At 32.9% G+C, this 20,307-nt stretch overlaps 1 protein-coding gene across 1 annotated transcript; it reads left to right on the top strand.

Moving 5' to 3' along the window:
- Positions 1–2,499: 2,499 nt before the first annotated feature.
- LOC145269346 (uncharacterized) lies at positions 2,500–16,504 on the top strand. The gene is made up of 2 exons (XM_080125047.1): positions 2,500–2,636; positions 12,798–16,504. The coding sequence occupies exon 2, from the start codon at positions 13,258–13,260 to the stop codon at positions 14,206–14,208; it is 951 nt and encodes a 316-aa protein (XP_079981173.1). The 5' UTR covers positions 2,500–2,636; positions 12,798–13,257; the 3' UTR covers positions 14,209–16,504.
- Positions 16,505–20,307: the final 3,803 nt, after the last annotated feature.

The following is a 20,307-nucleotide window of genomic DNA, read 5'->3' on the forward strand; positions in this document are numbered from 1 at the left end:
ACATAAGGGGAATAACTCATAGTTTGAATTGGCTTAAGTTTTTCAGTGTTCAAAAAATGAATTACCTCCCTTGCGAATGTGCGCACTCTTCGGTTATAGTTCTTTCTTCAAAAACTATGTTCTTTAATAATTAATTTTCTACCTTATCGTTTTTCGTGATTTTTAGATGTTTTCATTACTGCGACATGACGATTCAGTAGATACCATTGGTTTTACTTAAAGTTCAACATTTCAATTTTTGATTTTCACTACAAAAACGAAGTAGAACCAAAAAACTCGTAGGAAAAACATTTCAAAGTAAAAATAAAAAGATATTTTTCGTAAAACTTGTCGAAAACCCTCTGTTTTTGAGTTGTTTTAAAAATAGAATGGAAATTTAAATTTCGTTCCGTTTGATTATTTTAAAATTGCGCAAACAAGATCGAAAATAATTTAAAAAAATAATTTTTTTAATGGATTGCACAACTACCATGTGCACAATTTGCAAATATAAGAATTTTTATACAATAAAACAATTTGGGGAGCAAGAAGCTTTAAGTAAGAAGTTTCTAATTGAACATGGTGTATATTGCCCAAAACGGTCATATGTCCAAAGTGCCAAAAACACTTACGGAGAAACGAATGTGCCGTTGAGAAAATTGTATAAATGCCCAATAAATAAATAAATAAAAAGGAAAAGAAGTTGGTTTAGTAGGGTCTGCCAAACGATTGTGAAGAGCGGGGCGGGGCGCATGATCCCGTGACTTCAGACTTGTGTTAATTATACGAAGTATGAAAAAGCAGAAGCGACAATGATACGGTTTTAATAAATATGTACGAGTGCTCATTTGGTTAATTACTGGCTTCCATACTTTTGTTTGGTAAAAAGAGACAAACAAGATATGAGAGACGGCTACAAAATGTTTATTATTTGTGCAATGATATTTTTAATCAATTTTAATCTGGCGATAAAAAAGCTGGTAAGAGCCATGTTAATATTAAAACTTAATATTTAAAAAAACAAAAAAACACAGTTAATTAAAAATTGATGCTGTAACGAAACATTTTGAAATAATGGAATTTTAATTGTTTTAATCTTTTAAAAATTAATTAATTTTTAGGAAATTTCTTTTTCTTGGCAATTCAACTGATTATTTTTGATAATAAGCTATTTAAAAAAAACACACAATAATATTAAATTTATATCATTTTTTTTAATTGCAACTTCAATGCAAGTGTTTGTTTAATACGTGTATTTAAACTTAAAAAAAAATGTTTTTTTGAACCCTTACGCTTCATGATAAAAAGAAATTTCTGTTAATTTAAATATATTTTGTTCGAATTTCGAAAAAATGAATAGGGTGGGTGAAACACGCACTAAAAAAATATTTTCCCTCATATTTTTTATGGAAACTGCATTCCATATGTAATATCATTCTAAAATGGATAAGTATCGAAAATTTCATGAAAATCTGACCATTAGTTGATTTTTGCTAGATTTATTTAACACTGTTACGTTTTCACGTTCGGGGTACTTGATGGGAACGTTATTTTAAAGCGTCAATTATATAAACACGATTTTCGTCTCACAATTTCATTATTTTCGTTCGGTAAAATTTTTTTTTTAAATTATTACTATTTTATTTTGTCCTCCTTCTATTAAATGGTACAATAATATCACATTATAATAAAGTTACATCGGGGAGGGGGGAGGTAATTCTGTGGTGACCTTTGGAGGTGCCTAGTATGAGTGAAAGAAGGAGGTCATTTTTTTTTTAAATCTAAATTTCCTTACTGAAAGATTATTGTTATCTTAAGTAAAAGGTGGGACAGAGCAATTTGAAAAAAAAAAAGGATTAAAACGGAACGAAATTTAAATTCCCATTCCATTTTTAAAACAACCCGAAAACAGTGCTTTCTAGAATTTTTAACAAATTTTTATTATAATATGAAAAAAAAGCACTTCTATATAATTAGGACGAGATTTGGAGTCAATAAATATAGTTTTCGGATAAAAAACAAAACAACAAAAAAAACAATGGTTTCAACTATTTTTTTAAATTTTGTTGTCAATTCTAATAAATTACAATGGTAATTAAACAAAACAACTTTAATCTTGTTAGCAGGAGAAAAATTGCCGCCGTCTTGTTTAAATCAAAACGGAAAATTTGAACTCTTCTGTGTCGTACGATCGTTTTCATCAAATTGTATGTTTTTTTCTTTAATAAATAATTTTCTACCCAATCAATTTTCGTAATTTTTGGATATACTTTACTTAAAATACTAGGAACGTATATGCCATTGTTTTCATGTGAAATTTAGTTTTACGATTTCCGAAATTTCGTGCCAATAGTGTAGAAGCGCCGAATAAAAATCTCGTATTATTTTATTGGGAAAACAATAAAACTGTTTTAAAGGAAGGTTTTATTGATTTTCCACAGCTCCGCGGCGCAGCATTCAGTAATCCCTTAAAATCTTTTGTAAACAAAGGGAGACTAAACTTGATTTATCAGTCCTCATTGTCACTCTATTTTTTTTTTTTAAATGATTATCTAAATTTCATCGTCTTCACTTTTTGCGAACCTGCTCTTCCGGTTGCCATTTGCGTTTTTCGTTCAATACTGCTTCTTTATTGAAAGGAGATTGTCCAACGAAATGTAAGTATTAACTTGAATTTAATTGCTTTTTAGGTTATCTTTCAGATGCAAGGTTCATTGTTTACTTGCGGTTTTAACGATGTAAGATTCCGTTGTACGGAAGACCAAATCGGCCAAAATGTCTATGATGTTTTGGGTTTGTATTACTGTACACATAGATTCGAAAAAGTTGTCAAAAAACAAATATAGAACAAATAAATGTTATCAAAGGCAAGATAAGTTACTTTTCTACCTAACTGGATATATTTTTTTGTGTTTTTATTCAGTGTAACATGTTTATTCAGCTCGAAAAACATGCAGTGTTTACCGATGTATTGGAAAATTCAAAATGGCAGCAGACTCTCTCTCGGAGAGGGTACGTTTGGGAAAAGGTATTATAAATAATAAACTAGACAAAATACTGTTAGAAAACAACCGAATATATGTCAACTTATGTTACGGTAACATATATTGAGCGAATTTCTAACAGTATTTTGTCTAGTTTATTATTTATAATACCTTTTCCCAAACGTACCCTCTCCGAGAGAGAGTCGGCTGCCATTTTGAATTTTCCAATACATCGGTAAACACTGCATGTTTTTCGAGCTGAATAAACATGTTACACTGAATAAAAACACAAAAAAATATATCCAGTTAGGTAGAAAAGTAACTTATCTTGCTTTTGATAACATTTAGTTGTTCTATATTTGTTTTTTGACAACTTTTTCGAATCTATGTGTACAGTAATACAAACCCAATTTTTTTTAATACTGTAATAGTAAAATAAAGATACATTTATTAATTATACGGAAAAAGTATCTCGTAATGTTTTCACACGAGATTTTTTTTCCTGTTGATTTCTCTTTTTTTTTTTTTTAAATATTAAAATTGATTTACTATTTAAAGTGATTTTCAAGCCTTTAACATGACGGAGTTTATAATGAAAACCAAATTACCGTTAAAATTAAAATAATCTTTATTAGAAATTTGTAACAAAATAACAAAATTATAAAACTATTAGATTATAATTAAGAACTTTTAATTAAACAACGTGAACATTTTATAATGAGTGTTTTCATGAAATGTATTTTTAATAATAAAAAAGTGAATTTTTTTTACTTAAACTTCATAAAAAAACGTATCCAATATAGAATTTTACTGAAATAATTTTACTATTACAGTATTAAAAAAAGTATTTGTAAAAAAAAACTTGTAAATGGTGCAAAAAAATGTTATTAAAAAATACGAAGAAAAGAAGCGCCAATAAAAACATCGTAGACGTATATTATCATTTAAACAGTATATCAATTTAAATATTTAAATTATGGCCGATTTGGTCTTCCGTACAACGGAATCTTACATCGTTACAATCGCAAGTAAACAAGGAACCTTGCAGCTGAAAGATAACCGCTTTTTATATTTTTTACGACAAAGTCGCAACCGAACCATTAATCTTCCTTTCATGTTGATAAATGAAACACTTTCGTTTCTGAATTTTTAGATGTAAACAAATACCCCCCCTTCTTGTTTTCTATATAATTGAAAATGCCGCATTTTAATTATAGTTTAAATATTTATACATCAATAAATCATTTTTAGAATAGATATCGGTAAATTTTTAGATTAGGTCCACTCACCTTCACAATTTTCTTTTATATGACGACTTTTAGTGGTTTTCGACTATGCTGAATACGGAAATCGCATTGAAATTTTGCAGAAATAAGTAGTTATCGAGATATAAAAAGTTGTATTATGCATTGTATTCTTTAGCGGCCATCTTTGTTACGCGCGTGCGCGCGCCAAAAACAAATTTACGCGCGTAACAAAGATGATCGCCAAAGAATACAATGCATAAAACAACTTTTTATATCTCGATAATTACTTATTTATTTTTTTAGTGTTTTTATTTAATGTAACATGTTTATTCAGCCTTAAAAACATACAGTGTTTAGCAATGTATTGGAAAATTTGAAATGGCGCCAGACTCTCTGTTGAACACAGTAAGTTTGAGAAAATGAGTTAAAAATAAAAAACTATACAAAATACTGTTAAAAAACCACCGAATATATGTCAGCCCATGTCATGGTAACATATATTGAACGAGTTTCTGAAAATATTTTGTATATTTTTTATTTTTAACTCATTTTCCCAAACTTACCGTGTTCAGCAGAGAGTCCTGCACCATTCTAAATTTTCCAATGCATCAGTAAACACTGTATGTTTTTGGGGGCTGAATAAACATGTTACAATAAATAAAAACACTAAAAAATCATCTAGTTAGGTAGAAAAGTAACTTATCTTGCCTTTGATAACATTTATTTGTTATATATTTGTTTTTTGACAACTTTTTCAAATCTATGTGTATAATATAACATACCTGGGAATGGCAAGAAAAGAACTTATTTCACTTTTAAGGAGATGGATTCAGTTTGATCTTAGAACTAATGTCAAAAACAATAGATGATTTGAAGGTGGCCAACAGCGGAGCTAATACAAGGTTTAAGTTATAAAGAAACTAAAAAACAAAAACAAAAAAGAACCTTCTTTCAAAACGTGCTTGTTACGTCTTGTAATTGTCAACTTGGATAGTTGTGCAGTAGAAGGAAGGCTTTTATGGCGTGTGAACACCTTCTACTACTGATATTAGATGTTTTTGCCATTTATGTTGAGAACATCCTCAGTTGTTGGCAACTGCACTTTGGTATATCAATCACTGTTTCTATTTTTCTCTGTAAGCTGGCGGGGTGGGGGCAGACAACTGCTAAGCCTCATTCAGTGGACACCCATAGGTAACACTAGTTCACAATACCCTCATATTTCTTAGTTTGAATTGACCAATTGTAGTAACACGTCTTCTGTCTTCTAGATGAAACTATTTGAATGCCAAAAACTCAAACTCCAAACTTCTCACATGAATTGATGCATATCATAGCCTGGCTCCCTTGAGGTGTATTACAAGTAGAGTGCAATACAAACTGCATCGACTCTTTTCTTAGACAAGGATACAACGCTTCCATTGGTCTTGAAAGACAAAGGGCAGCTGCTCATGGAATTGTGAGGTAAGTGTTGCACAATCCCACCCACACCTCTCCTGAATCGGCACTGCTTGAGTCCAGTGGCAAAAAAGAAGTCCAGGACGACTGGAAACAATGCCGAGATAAGCAGAGAGCACATACAACAACTGGAAGTTCCAAATTATCACCCATTTAGTACTGACCAAGTATAATGTTGCATAATTTCGGCGATGCAGTGGGAACCATTGTGTCACTGTGATTATCCCATTTTTCTTTCTACATAGGCCCAGAGGCCACTCGAGGATAATGGTTGAAGAGTGTACAGTAGTCAATTGGACAATATAGTAATCGTTAGTAATGGAAATTTGGTAAATTTGTTAACTTAAGTGGAAGAGCTCATCCAGAACTTGTTTATGTTGGACTTGAAGATGACCATATTGTAGTCAGCAAGAAAGCAGGCAAATGGAAGACAGTTCCACAGGCATGGAAAAAGAAAGAAACTTTGTTCATGGAATCTACGTTTAGGTTTAGGCACAGATAAAGAGTAGGGGGAGGGGATTATTGATAGTGTTTTTAGCTAGATGAGTGTTTCTCCTGAAAGTTGAGCGAGGAGAGAACCATAGATTGGAGCTCAGACGGGCACTTGCCATGAAAATAACGATAAAGCAGAGAAAGACTCGCAAGATCTCTTCTGTGAGAAATATGTTGCAGAGAAAAGAAAAAAGGCATCCCCTACTAGTCTACAAAGTCTATTTTGAACTCTATCAAGGCAGGACAAGTCCTTTCTAGCAGCTCTTGCCCAGATGTGGCAACAGTACTCCATCCTTGAATGTATCTGGCTCTTATAGCCTTTATACATTCATATCAGATGAGGGTAAGGCTGTCAGATTTTGCTTGCTGTCTAACAAGGAGAATCAGCAGTATAAGTCACACACTCCTTAGATATACCACAAGATCGAATAATCTCACTCCATTAGAAATGCTTTAGGGAGTGACGCTTCACATGACCATCTTCATGTTTTACACAAGCCGATTGACCCACTTGATCTTGTCCCTGGAAATATAGTAGGGTAGGGGTTTTATAGGGCTGCTGACTATAATTATTTCATTCTTTTGGATGAAGTTCTGGAATAGTATCCAGGAGCTCAAGATAAAGAAGGTACTCTTTATAAGACAGTTTTTTTTATTCTTTTATTTTATTACTTTTCACCCCAAACAAGGCACATTACCACTTTGGTGTAGGGGGCTACTATCAGGGGCAACAACTACTGGGGTACGATATAGGGATTTGGGCAGCAAGATGTTGGTTCACATTGCACGTCAGTACAGTTGGTGAAGCAGGGATCTGGACTGGAATTCCAAAGTTTAGCAGTTCTGGGGAAGAAACTACTGGAGTAGAAAGATCTTTTACATCTAGGGATCTCTATAGTGTGGGGGTGGGATTTAGCAGCCTATCAGGTTTGTCGAGGGCGTTCACGTCGTGGGGGCACAAGTGCTTGCAGTTCGTCAGAGCATTCACCATTAAAATACTTGTAGAACAGGCAGAGGGATGCAACATTTTGTCGATGGGACAGAGGCTGAAGCTTAGATGCCAGTTCAGGGCCTATCAGATTTGCGACTCTCTTTTGAACCTTGTCAAGGAGCGAGAGACTAGTAGCAGATGCACCAGCCCAAATATGACAGCAATACTCCATACATGGGCGATTTGTGGCATTATAGAGGTACAGGATATTTTCGGGTGTTAGTAGTCTTCTAGAACGGTAGAGAAAGCCCACCTTCCTTGCAGCAGCCCTGGCAATGCCTTCAATGTAATTGTTCCAACTCATGTTTCCTGTGAACGTTAGGTCAAGGAGTTTGAAAGATGTACTCTCAGATAAAGAGTCGTTGGCCATTGCTATAGGTGGTAGAGAAGGTTTCTTGTAATTATTGAATGAAACTAGTTTAGTCTTGGCAGCATTGAACGTGACCATCCATTTTTGTCCCCATTCCACTACAGATTGGAGGTCATCCTCTAGTGTTTCTGCCATTTCTTTAGATATGTGTTCATTTGTTTTCCTGTCGTGCCTGTTATAGAGTGTGGTGTCATCAACATATATACCCATCTCAGAGGCAATTTTGTCAGGGAGGTCATTTATGAATATCAGGAACAGTAGAGGTCCAAAGATAGACCCCTGGGGCACTCCCGCATTTATATCATATTGTTTAGATGTACGACCGTCGAGGACAACCTGGATTGAAACAGCCCGGAAAGCAAGATTCATTAAGGCATTTGTTGTAGAGTTTGGAGAAAACTGAAGCTACTTCGGCTGAGCACTTTTTTAATAGCACAGCTGGGATGAGATCGGGTCCACATGCTTTTGAAGTGTCAAAGTTTTTTATGATAGCATGCACCCGAGCAGGGGTGATTTTCAGATCGTCTAGCATGGCGTCTGTCCGCATAGGAAATCCAGGTAGGGGGTGGTTGAGAGGGTCCAGTGTGGAGTTTGAGGCAAACCGACTAGCAAGCATGTTAGCCTTCTCGGTTGCTGAGCAAACAACCTCATGATTTTTGGTTAGTGGGGGAATTGTTGATTGCTCATTATTTACTACACTGTTGTATATTTTCCAGAAGTCACAAGTTCCTAGTTTTTGTGCTTCGATGCGTTTTTTAGTGGTTTCCATAAATTCTCTCTTAGCTGTCGCTATTTCTTTCTTAACATTACTTCTAGCTTCTATGTACTTCTGTCTGTTTGAACTGAACTTATGTTGGTTAAATCTGCGGTATGCATGCTACCTTTGAGCAATGGCAGTTGCGCAAGTCAAAGTAAACCATTGGAGAGAGTGGGCTTGCTATAAAATTTCCGCATGGGAACATGCACTTCGATTGCAGGTTTGAACCATTCAGTGGTCTCGTTTGCACTCTGTTCAGCAGGAAGAGAAAAAATATTTCCCCATGGGGCATCTCTGATAAGATCTCTGATGGCTTCACAGTCAGCCTTTTTAAAATATCTCGTTGTTTTGAGCACTGACTCTTCAGTTTTGGCTCTAGAATTTAGGGCGATTTCAACCATTACCACTGCATGATCAGCGTTCCCAAGTGGGCTGTCGGCATTTGTTATACAATCATCAGGAACTGTGGTCAAAAACAGATCTAGAAGTGATGCGTCTTGTTCTTCCTGGTCAGGGAAACGGGTTGGAAACGTAACAATTTGTGATAGGGAGTGAGATATAGCGAAGCTATGGGTTGTGCTGCCCGCTGCATCTGTGTGAGTAGAGAATCCAAGCCAGTTTTTGTGGTAGGCATAAAAGTCACCAAATACATGTACTTGTGCACTAGTGTCGAGGAAGATCCTGAAACATTCAGAATCATTGCTTTCAAAGTTCCATTGTCTGATTTGTGTATGGCTTATAGAAACCAAGGTTATTGTTATCATTAGTTCCATTATCCCTTGATTTAATGAGCCATATTTTTATTGGGTCTTAGAAACATGTCCTGGGTGATAACTCTCAGTTGCTTTTCAAAGAATTTCTAAATAAGAGTTGGTTGTTCACGTCCTTTTAAATAAGATAGAAAATTCATTTTTCTCCTAGAAATAATCTTGTCGAAGCACGATTTCAAGGCAGTGATGTTATATTTGTTGGTTGATTGTTTTTGTTTTACGGCATATCAACCCTTTTCAGGTTATTTAATGCCAAATCCAGTTATTTTGAAGAAAAATTTTTAATAGACTATATTTGTTTTTTTTCCAAGTCAGTTTCTAGTTAACTAATAGTTGGGACCCTAACAGGTATTACCACTCCGGGTCAAAGTGGACCTGGGAGCAATGGCAATTAAAGGGTGGCTTCACACTCCCCAAAGCCTGCACGCTGAGGCCTCACCATCGGATATAGTTTAAGGTCATATGTTATGTTTGAAAGCTACCTTACACCAATCAGAAAAGAAAAGAATTGTTTCCACTGAATCTTGCTGGGTCCGGATTTTGCTTGATATTTCTCCCAGGAGACAAAGACAAACAGTTTTTCACTGCCATGAACGGTCACTAAGAATTGACAGACCACTAGATAGTAACAAAGGAGTAGACTTCCTGTCCAACCCTTGAAGGATCTGTCTTTTCGTATATGCATTCACATAACATCTAAGAGAGGATATTAACTGAATATTTCCCATCTACCATAATGACCACTCAACATACTATCACTTCTAATATCATTCATAAAACTCAATTGGAATTACACAACAGGTCCAGAAATCTGTCCTCCTTTAAATGCTTCCAGACTCGTGGAAACAGTACTGCAAGCTTCGTCAAGCCAGAGTGTTGAGATCAGGGTTTCCGATCTGTGGAGAAGATAAAAGCATGTTCAAAACTCCGACCTTAATTAATTGGATAGAATACCGACATACAATGTATACAAGACATTTATTTACCAACAGAGTATAAAATAAGAACATCTATGTGGTGTACACATCTATAGGTTCGTCATGTATAAATGTGTGTGCACTGAGTCTTCAAAAAGTTTGTTAGTATTGTTGTATTTAAGTAATGATTGAATGTTCGTGATTACAGATATTGTTCATGATGGAATCATCCTCTCACCTCAAGAATGCATGCATGTGTTCTGGGTTGGTGATCACAGAGCCATGTGGCAATACGTCTGTTCATCATAGTGTCCAGACGAGAAAAGAAAAAAGGAAGAAACAGAAGGCTAGGTCAGATGTTAGATATCACAGGAACTATGCATGTGTCAATTTGTCATGTCAATTTGTCATGTCAATTTATCATGTCCTGATGAGCTTACTCTGTGTGTGTGCTATATATAGCTTGCTTTGTGTCTGTGTGTCTGAGCTAGACACAAAGTTAGTTTAGCAGTCGTCATGGTTCACTATAACACTCAATCACTACAAGATCCTCTGTAAAGAAGTTTTCCTCTATCACTAGTCAACATGCATCCAGGTGATACGGGGATATGCAGCACTTCAAGATGCTTCTAAGTATAAAACAGCTGGAGATGAACCAGGAAATCAAAGTAGAATCTGATAATTTAAAAAAAAAAACTCTTCCTGTTTGGCTCTATAGTATAGTAAACCTGAATAATTACTTTTTGATGTCTGCTAATAAGACAAAATCGTTTTTCTGCAATAACATAAAAAGTCTAACATATATTCTTTCATGGTCACACTGCAATAACATAAAAAGTCTAACATATATTCTTTCATGGTCACACTGCAATAACATAAAAATTCTAACATATATTCTTTCATGGTCACACTACAATAACATAAAAAGTCTAACATATATTCTTTCATGGTCACACTGCAATAACATAAAAAGTCTAACATATATTCTTTCATGGTCACACTGCAATAACATAAAAAGTCTAACATATATTCTTTCATGGTCACACTGCAATAACATAAAAAGTCTAACATATATTCTTTCATGGTCACACTGCAATAACATAAAAAGTCTAACATATATTCTTTCATGGTCACACTGCAATAACATAAAAGGTCTAACATATTCTTTCATGGTCACACTGCAATAACATAAAAAGTCTAACATATATTCTTTCATGATCACACCAGAGTAAACAGTTTTGTGAAGTGAAAAGGGAGCTGTCCTTATCTTAGTAGTTTCTTTTTCATCCACTTCAAAAATGCATCGAGTTTCCAGTTATAATCTCCAGATCTTTTTTTCACAATGATACCCTCCTGCTTCTCCTGTGTGAACACCCTATTGTACTCTTGGCAGTCTCCTGTTCTCAGCCTCCTATTTCCGGTCTTCTTTTTCCAGTCTCCTATTTCTGGTCTCCTTTTGTCGATCTTTTTCCGGTCTCCTTTTTCCAGTCTAATTTTTGCAGTTTCCTTTTTCCGGTCTCCTTTTTCCAGTTTCCTTTTTCCAGTTTCCTTTTTCCGGTCTCCTTTTTCCAGTCTCCTTTTTCCAGTCTAATTTTTGCAGTTTCCTTTTTCCAGTCTCCTGACTATCCAGCACATACAAATGAATTAATTGATCTGGCTCAGTTTAGCTGAATCTCAAGATATTCTTTTGATATATTTTTAACATTGAGGGTATAAGGTTTCTGGAACTTCTGGTTGTGATCTGTTCCTAGGATAAAGCAAAAATGAGTTAAACAAAATAGATTCCTTTGAAACCAAAAAAATATTTTTTGAAAAACAAAGACAAAGGATAACCCCTGTAAGGGCAGCTGCACATGGAATTGTGAAAGGGTTGCACAATCACCAACCACACTGCTCCTGAATCATCACTGTTCGAGTCCAGTGACAAGGAGAAGTCCAGGACGACTAGAAACAATGCCAAGATAAGCGGAGAGCACACACAGCAATTGGAAGTACCAAAGTGTCACCCATTTAGTACTGACAAGGTTTAACATTGCTTAACTTTGATGATCCAGTGGGAACCATTGTGTCAATGTGATTATGCCGTATTAGATGAGGGTAAGGTTTTCAGATTTTGCTTGCTGTCTGACAAGGAGAATCAGCATTATAAGTCACACACTCATACAATTGAGGATAAGACAAACAAAATATCAACAGCAAACAACCATAAAAGTTGCATTAGATTAATTTCAAGAATTCCTGCTATATTTCTGTATTGAAATTGTCCAATTAGAGAACATCTGTTCCACTTGATATCCTCCAACAGTGTTCTAATTTTTTAGAAGAAATCTCCAACGTATCAGCAATGAACGCTGGCAAGTAGCTAATATGACGAACCTCCAGAACCATCTCATTGAATTGCCAATCACATTGTCCAAAAATATCTGTTCCGCTTGAAATCTACCAAAAGCAAATCTATGTTTTTCAGATGAAGTTCAGCATATCAACCATCAGTACAAGGAAGTATCTAGTAAAACTAAGCACAAAATTAGCATTAAGTACTACCTTTCTGAACTTCTGATTGCACTTTCGATGAAGACTACTCTGCTACAGGCAACAATCCAACCCATTATATTCCAAGAAAATTTATTCTAAACAAGCCGTACAAAAGACTTTAGTTACATACAAAATGTTTGATTGTTGTTGTGTATTTAGTCAAGACGCATCTGATTTCGTTAGAAACTAATGTAGTATTTGTGTTGTTTAATTCTCAATACTTTTGTTCCATAAGTTAAATGTTCATATATACATATTGAAGATTAAATTAATAAAAATTATTTTTTTTATTTCCAGATGTCCTTGAAAGTGTTTTGACAGATTTAAATGAATCATTTTTTCCCAATTGATCATCTGTAAAAAATACATCAGTCATCCCTCAGAAATAATGTTGTGGCATTTCAGGATGTTCATAATGTCATTTGAAACACGGCCATATTAAATTATACACTTTTTAATTGATTTGCATCATGATTATCAACAATCTTTACCAACTGGCACAGGAGAAAAACCGATGTCACATGCAAGGATCTGTTAATTATTCCTAAAATATACTTTGTCAACTTTAAAACTTTAGGTCAGAATCGAGAAAAATTACATTAGTTGAATATTTTATGAGCATAAACTATATTTAATAATGCACAGATTTATTATTAAATTTTCAGCTTTAAAAGCACAAGAAATCCCTTTGTCAAATAAGTAATAGTTTAATAACAAATTGCATTGAGAATTTTCAAAAAATTAAGAGAAATGAGCAATGAAAAATCAGACTACAGAGTATGTGAATCTTTTCAAAGCCTCTGATTCTTCTTTTACTCTTATTTCATGTTGTGAGCAACAGATGCAAAGCCAGACAAAAACTAGTTCGTATTTCTGTGAAAAATGCGACTATTCCTCTGTAAGTGAATCAAATCTTGTGAAACATATGAGAATGCATACCGGAGAGAAACCGTATTCTTGTAAAAAGTGCGGTTCTTCTTTTAGTCAAAAATCAAATTTACTTGTGCATTTTCGAAAACACGGTAGAGAAAAGCGATATTGTTGTAAAGTATGCGAGTCTTCTTTTACTATGAAATCCAATTTACTCATACATATGCGAACACACACAGGAGAAAAGCCATATTCTTGTAATGTGTGCGGCTCTTCTTTTAACATGAAATCATATTTAAATATACATATGCGAACTCATACAGGAGAAAAGCCATATTCTTGTGACGTGTGCGGATATGCTACTTCACAGAAACCAAGTTTAGTCGTACATGTGCGAACACACACGGGGGAGAAACCATATTCTTGTGAGGTGTGTGGCTCTTCTTTTACCATTAAATCAAATTTATTTGTACATATGCGAACACACACGAGAGAGAAACCATATTATTGCACAATTTGTGACATTTCTTTTACCCTTAAGTCGAATTTGGCACAACATGTGCGAAGCCACAATCAACTTAATCGATATTCCTGTGAAATATGCAACTATTCCTGTGTAAATGAGTCGAACCTTACAAAACATATAAGAACACACACTGGGGAAAAACCATATTTATGTAAACAATGTGGATCTTCTTTTAGTCAGAAATCAAACTTAATTGTGCATATTCGAAAACACAGTGGTGAAAAGCCATATTCATGTCAAGTGTGTGACTCATCTTTTACTACAAAAGGAAATTTAAAGGCACACATGCGAACACACACTATGGAGGTCTGAACAGAGCTGAAAGAGAGAAACAGACCAAATATCAAGGTCTCATGTATGATATGAAAAGAAACTGGAATCTTAAAGAGATATCAATCATATCACAGGGCTTATGAAGAACCTGAAGTCCTACCTAACTAATATTCCTGGTGAACCAAGTGCGAAAGAGATCCAGACAATTGCACTTAAGGGAACAACAAGGATACTAAAAAGAGCTCTCGGTTGGTTTCAGTAAAATAAAAAACAGGGCAATGTTGGCAGCTGGTTTGGTTGCCCCATACCTAGCATTACAATCTTCAAAAGAAAAATTTAAAAAAAAAGAAAAAAGCCCATTAAGACAGACATTGTAATATGGAACAAGCCCGAAAGAATCACGCTCATTGTTTATGTCACCATTCCAAATGACTATGGCCTTAAAGAGCTGAACGGGAAAAGATAACAGGACTTAAAAACGATTTGAAAACGACATGGTCCCTGAAAGAAATGAACATTTTCCAGTTGTGTTAGGAACAACTGGCCTAAAAAAATCTTAAGAGATACTTGAAAACAATCTCCGGAAGACCAATCTGGAACAAAATACAGTTGGCAACTATAAAGGGACTAATGTCTGTCTTTTAAAGATCCCTTGGACATAAATTGAAATCGTAATAAAATAAAGTGTTAGTTCTAGAAGCCCCTTGATCTTTTAAAACTAACTGAAGTAAAGAAAAAGAAAAAAACCTTAAATACTTGGAAACAATTCCTGAAAGATAAATATGTAAGAAAATAATGTCAGCAACCATAAAGGGAGCAATTTCTACCCTTAAAAGATAATAAATCGAAATCAAAATGAAATTAAGTTTTAGTAGGGAGTTCTTCATCTCTTAAATCTAACTGAAATTTAAAAAGAACTGAGAACTTGAATGCCTAGAAGAGCATTTGAATTCTTACTAGACAATCTCCTTGAGTGTCTAAAATGGGGATTTGTCAGGACAACCAGCCGACTTTTCTCTTGAAGTAATCCTTGACCAAATATTTAAAACTACAGAGTATTAGCAGCTCAAATAAGATCTCCTTGGTATGCCTTACCCACACTGGTTTTTACAGCACAACCAGACTTGATGAATTTGTGCCCTGGAATCCAATAATATCAAGAGACCACTTGAATATAACATATTTAAATGGTCACGTTGGTGAGAGGAAAATTATGTTCTAAACTTCTTTACTAACTCAGTTACCATTAATACGGCAACAGAGAAGTTTAATGGATTATTCTATATTCTATGTATCGCATATGGAGATGAAGTGTCATCCCCAAGAAGTGGAGAGGGCTTGATTTCTGAGAACTTTGCCTTAAGTAAAATTAAACACTTATGCAGATTTTAAGTGTTTTCGGTAAATCTACAACAGCACTTAAGTGGATAGTCCACCAGACCAGATGAATCCTTGTCCTAAAATCCGGTAAGATGAAAAAAAAAAGATGTATTTTAACAGAGTTAACGAGTTATTTAGGATCAAAAGACCAAAGGAATGATGTATTTTAACAGATTTAACTAGTTATTCAGGAAAAATTAATGTTCCTCCCTCATTTATTAACTCAACGTTTGAGATTCAGAGAAGAATCTTTATTGAACAAATGTTCGCCCAATGCCTGATTGATATCTAAGAATGAAGTAAAATGAAAATAAGTGTAAAATAAAATTGTTTACTGTAGAATGTACCTGATTTCATGTGAATTCATATTTAAACATAGATTTTATTCTTATGAAGTATGTTTCCTCTTTTCAATAGAAAATCGCATTTGCAAACACACAAGAGACAAACACTAATATTCCTACAAAATATGTTAATACTCTTGTTCTCAGAACTCAAATTAGTCATACATATGGTGAATATAAAGTCACTCACCAATCGAATTCCACGATGCAGCAAGATTTGATTCTAATCTGGTGATGGTGATGTCTAGATGACCTATCATTTCTAATGGTGGTTGAAAAAAGCAAATTGTGAAAAAATAAACAAACACTACAGAAATAAAGTCACTTTAATGCAATCTCTATAGTAAGAACACTACTGTTTTCTCTAGTCATTATAACAAAGAACAGGGAAAAATACAACATAATTCCTTGTCTGCATCAGTTTTTTTTTTTGTTGTTTTTTTTTTTACAAAAAATTTCCAAATAAGGAAAACGTAAGTTTGGAAAATGCTAATTCTTGTAAACGTAAGAGATGTTACAGTTAAAATCATATGATTCGGTCTCATGTACTAATTGGCAAAGAGGAAAGTGTATACAAACGAATCTTGTTATTAATCCCAATACTAGAAAAAGATGAACCAAAACCATGGCCGGCTTCTCCTTTACTCTAATTTCTCCTCACCATGTAGCATTTACACCCGTTTCTCTAATTGAATGAAATATGATGTTTGAAAAATACATTACATCAAAAAAATACCAAAAAAATACAAGGGTATAGGGCAGAGTATACTAATTTTTATGCCAAAACTTGTGCGACCTTTTTTAATGACTTTTAGAAACAAAGTTGAAGAAAGGATTTTGAAGTGTTCAATGCAGATGTGAGACGTGTTTTAGGAAAATTCGGACTTGAAGATGAAATCATTGCTTTTGTCTACTGACGTAACATTAATAAGAACCAATCAATATATGCCTTTATTAATTAAACACCTCTCTCTCTCTCTCTCTCTAAATATATATATATATTTAAAACTGTACAAAAGGTCAGAAAAACATTAGTACTGTCAGTTTCAAGCCTAACATACGGGGGACCAGTTAATGGTAAATAATGTTAAGCTCTCGTCAGCCATATTGTTTACGTCAATCTTTTCTTTTTTATTGCAGTTTTAAATATTAAGCTCTTATATTGAATTTTTTTTCTTTATAATCGAGCACTTTGCTGAAATTCTTTCCCAAAAACTTAACATATATATAGTCTTTGAAGTTTTTAACCTTTAAAATTATACAAAAAAATATTTTTTTATCATTCGTTAGAAAACCATCTAGTCAGTAAGTCACCTGCAATCACTGCATCAACTCGCTCTCGAATTTACTATAGTACCAATAATTTATTTTTCAAGGGATCATCAGTTGTTTACCATGAAACACTGTTTCGGGGATTTAAAAACAAAACAGTATATTACATCATGGCTCCCCAGCAGTGTTGATCAAACACCACCACCCTTAATCCTATATATATATACATACACGCATTGGCCCCAAACGACTGTTTCTCACTACATGGTGCCATAGCATGACACCACTTCGTTTTAACATTAACATGTCTATCACCTATTTCTCTTTGGTTTCTGAACTAGAGCTGCATTTGATGTTATGTGCTTTGTTTATGTTTATTGTGCATTGTGTTTTTGTTTGTCTTTTGCAATTCACATCTAGCCAACAAAACATCGTTGCTTTGACTGAAAGATTTAAAAAAGGGCCACCTGTATAATTTTCCTTTAATCAGGAATTTGTGAAATGTTTGCGTCTTTGTTTTTGAGTGTAATTTTCTTTGACACTTCAACTAATTTTTTTTTTCATGTTAAAATTTTGTAGAAATATTTTTAATGTAAGTAAAATACTGTTAATTGTCGATTATTTATCCTTGATTTGACAAAGGTGAGTGAAACCTAAATACCTAATCTTAGATTCTCATGTTTACAATTGCAGAGTGTTTAAATGCATTGATAATCCGCGTGTGTAGATGTGAAATGCATTTTAATACACATGACATGAACAATTAGAATTGCTGTCTACGAAATAAATGAATATCAATCCATAGCAACCAGGGTCTTTGTAATTTTAATCTTATTTCACTGATATACTTGATTTTTACGATATTCATAATCAGTAGATAAATTTCATTCATTTTGTGATCATTTATTTATTGGATATTCATTTTTATAAGATACATTTTTATTTTGTTCCTTTACAAATGTAAATGTCAAAATGCCAAAGCTCTTGCTTAATCTGTTACCATAAAATAGATCCAACGGACAAAAAAATAAAGAGATCGTTCTAGCTAAGATAATAAAGTATAATGGTTATAATAACATAGAATAATATATAACACAAATTAATAAAAAGGTGAATCAGACGAGCTACTTGGGATTTGACAAAAGAGAACAGCACACTTTGTTCGTTGTTCATCCGTCCTGATCAGTGAACTAAATGTAGTAGCAGTTTTTCTTTAATCTTTTCTTTAATTACCCACAATTTACATTGAATTAAATACAGGTACCTCCAGTGCGTCACAGTTTTAATCACCCCCATATGTAACACGATGTAACTGTAATTTAATTTAATATTATCATCCTAACTTTTTTACCATTTTTAAATGGTAAAAAAGTTAGGATGATAATATTAAATTATAATAAGCTTAAGAATAAGCTTCAAATAAACTACTATTTTTAAAAAAATTTTACAGCATACAAAAATAATGAAAATGCGGGACAATAATCAGGTTTACATTATCGACGCTTTAAAACAACGTGACGTTTTTGAAGCCGTAGACACACCCAGATTTTAAAAATCTAACAAAAATCAAATAATAGTCATATCTTCCTGAAATTTTCGATATTTATTCATTATTAAATAAACTTGCATACATAAATACAGTAAGTTTCATTAAATATATTAGAAAAATACTTGCATACATAAATACAGTAAGTTTCATTAAATATATTAGAAAAATACTTGCATACATAAATACAGTAAGTTTCGTTAAATATATTAGAAAAATACTTGCATACAGTAAGTTTCCTTAAATATATTAGAAAAATACTTGCATACATAAATACAGTAAGTTTCTTTAAATATATTAGAAAAATACTTGCATACATAAATACAGTAAATTTCATTAAATATATTAGAAAAATACTTGCATACATAAATACAGTAAGTTTCATTAAATATATTTAAAAAATACTTGCATACATAAATACAGTAAATTGCATTAAATATATTAAAAAAATACTTGCATACATAAATACAGTAAGTTTCATTAAATATATTAAAAAAATACTTGCATACATAAATATAGTAAGTTTCATTAAATATATTAGAAAAATACTTGCATACATAATTATAGTAAGTTTCATTAAATATATTAAAAAAATACTTGCATACATAAATACAGTAAGTTTCATTAAATATATTAAAAAAATACTTGCATACATAAATACAGTAAGTTTCATTAAATATATTAGAAAAATACTTGCATACATAAATATAGTAAGTTTCATTAAATATATTAGAAAAATATATTTTTTATGTGTTGTACCCCCGTATATATCATGGTCCGAAAACTATATAAAATAAATGTAGGTCGATAAAAATTTCAACATTTTTAAAGCAGAAAAGCTCAAATAAAGCATAGTTATTTATAGATAAAATCCTGTTATTTATGTCACTTACCTTAAAGTTGTAAATAAAATTGGACATAAAATCAATATTGTTATGTTAAAAAAACACTTTTTCTTGATATTTTTCTTGGTAATATACTTATTTGAGTTACAACAAAAAAACAGGATTCTAAAAAATAATTATTTTTAAAAGCTTTAAATGATATTAAATGTAAATATTATTTGATAGGAAGTTTAAGCAATTTTTTTAATAACAGGTTTCCAATAATAAAAATATATATTCATATAAGGGAATATAAGACTATTGAGATAATACAAATTTTAAATCCAAAATCGGCCTAAAAAAATTCGTTTGGATTTTATTTAACCTGATAGAGGGTGATCCTTATGTTTTGTGTCTTTTTTAAAAAGGTATGGAGGCCTGTAAGCAGCATTATCTTTAGATACACAGGTGTCAATAGAAGACGTTAAAATTAATTTTATTAACTCTCTTTGTGTAGTTCGTTGTTTTACAAAAAGTAAGTCTTATATTGTTTTTTATCCATGGCAAAATAAACGTTACTCCCATTAACAATTATAACACGAATGCCTATCCATAGAAATTGACACAAACACACGTAACGATGACGTCACTACTAATGTGTAAATACTAACGTTTTACACATCGTCGTGGAAACACCTAATGAAATATCTAAACATAAATAACATTTTTGATTTGTTTTGAATCTGTTTTGGATATTTCTCAACATTTGTAT

Source organism: Euprymna scolopes, chromosome 45 (assembly GCF_053919585.1).
Source record: "Euprymna scolopes isolate OS-2025 chromosome 45, ASM5391958v1, whole genome shotgun sequence".
Classification (NCBI taxonomy): domain Eukaryota; kingdom Metazoa; phylum Mollusca; class Cephalopoda; order Sepiida; family Sepiolidae; genus Euprymna; species Euprymna scolopes.

What these genes read in the sequence shown, in the direction of transcription:
- LOC145269346 (XM_080125047.1), top strand. Translation starts at nt 13,258, where the DNA reads ATGAAAAATCAGACTACAGAGTATGTGAATCTTTTCAAAGCCTCTGAT.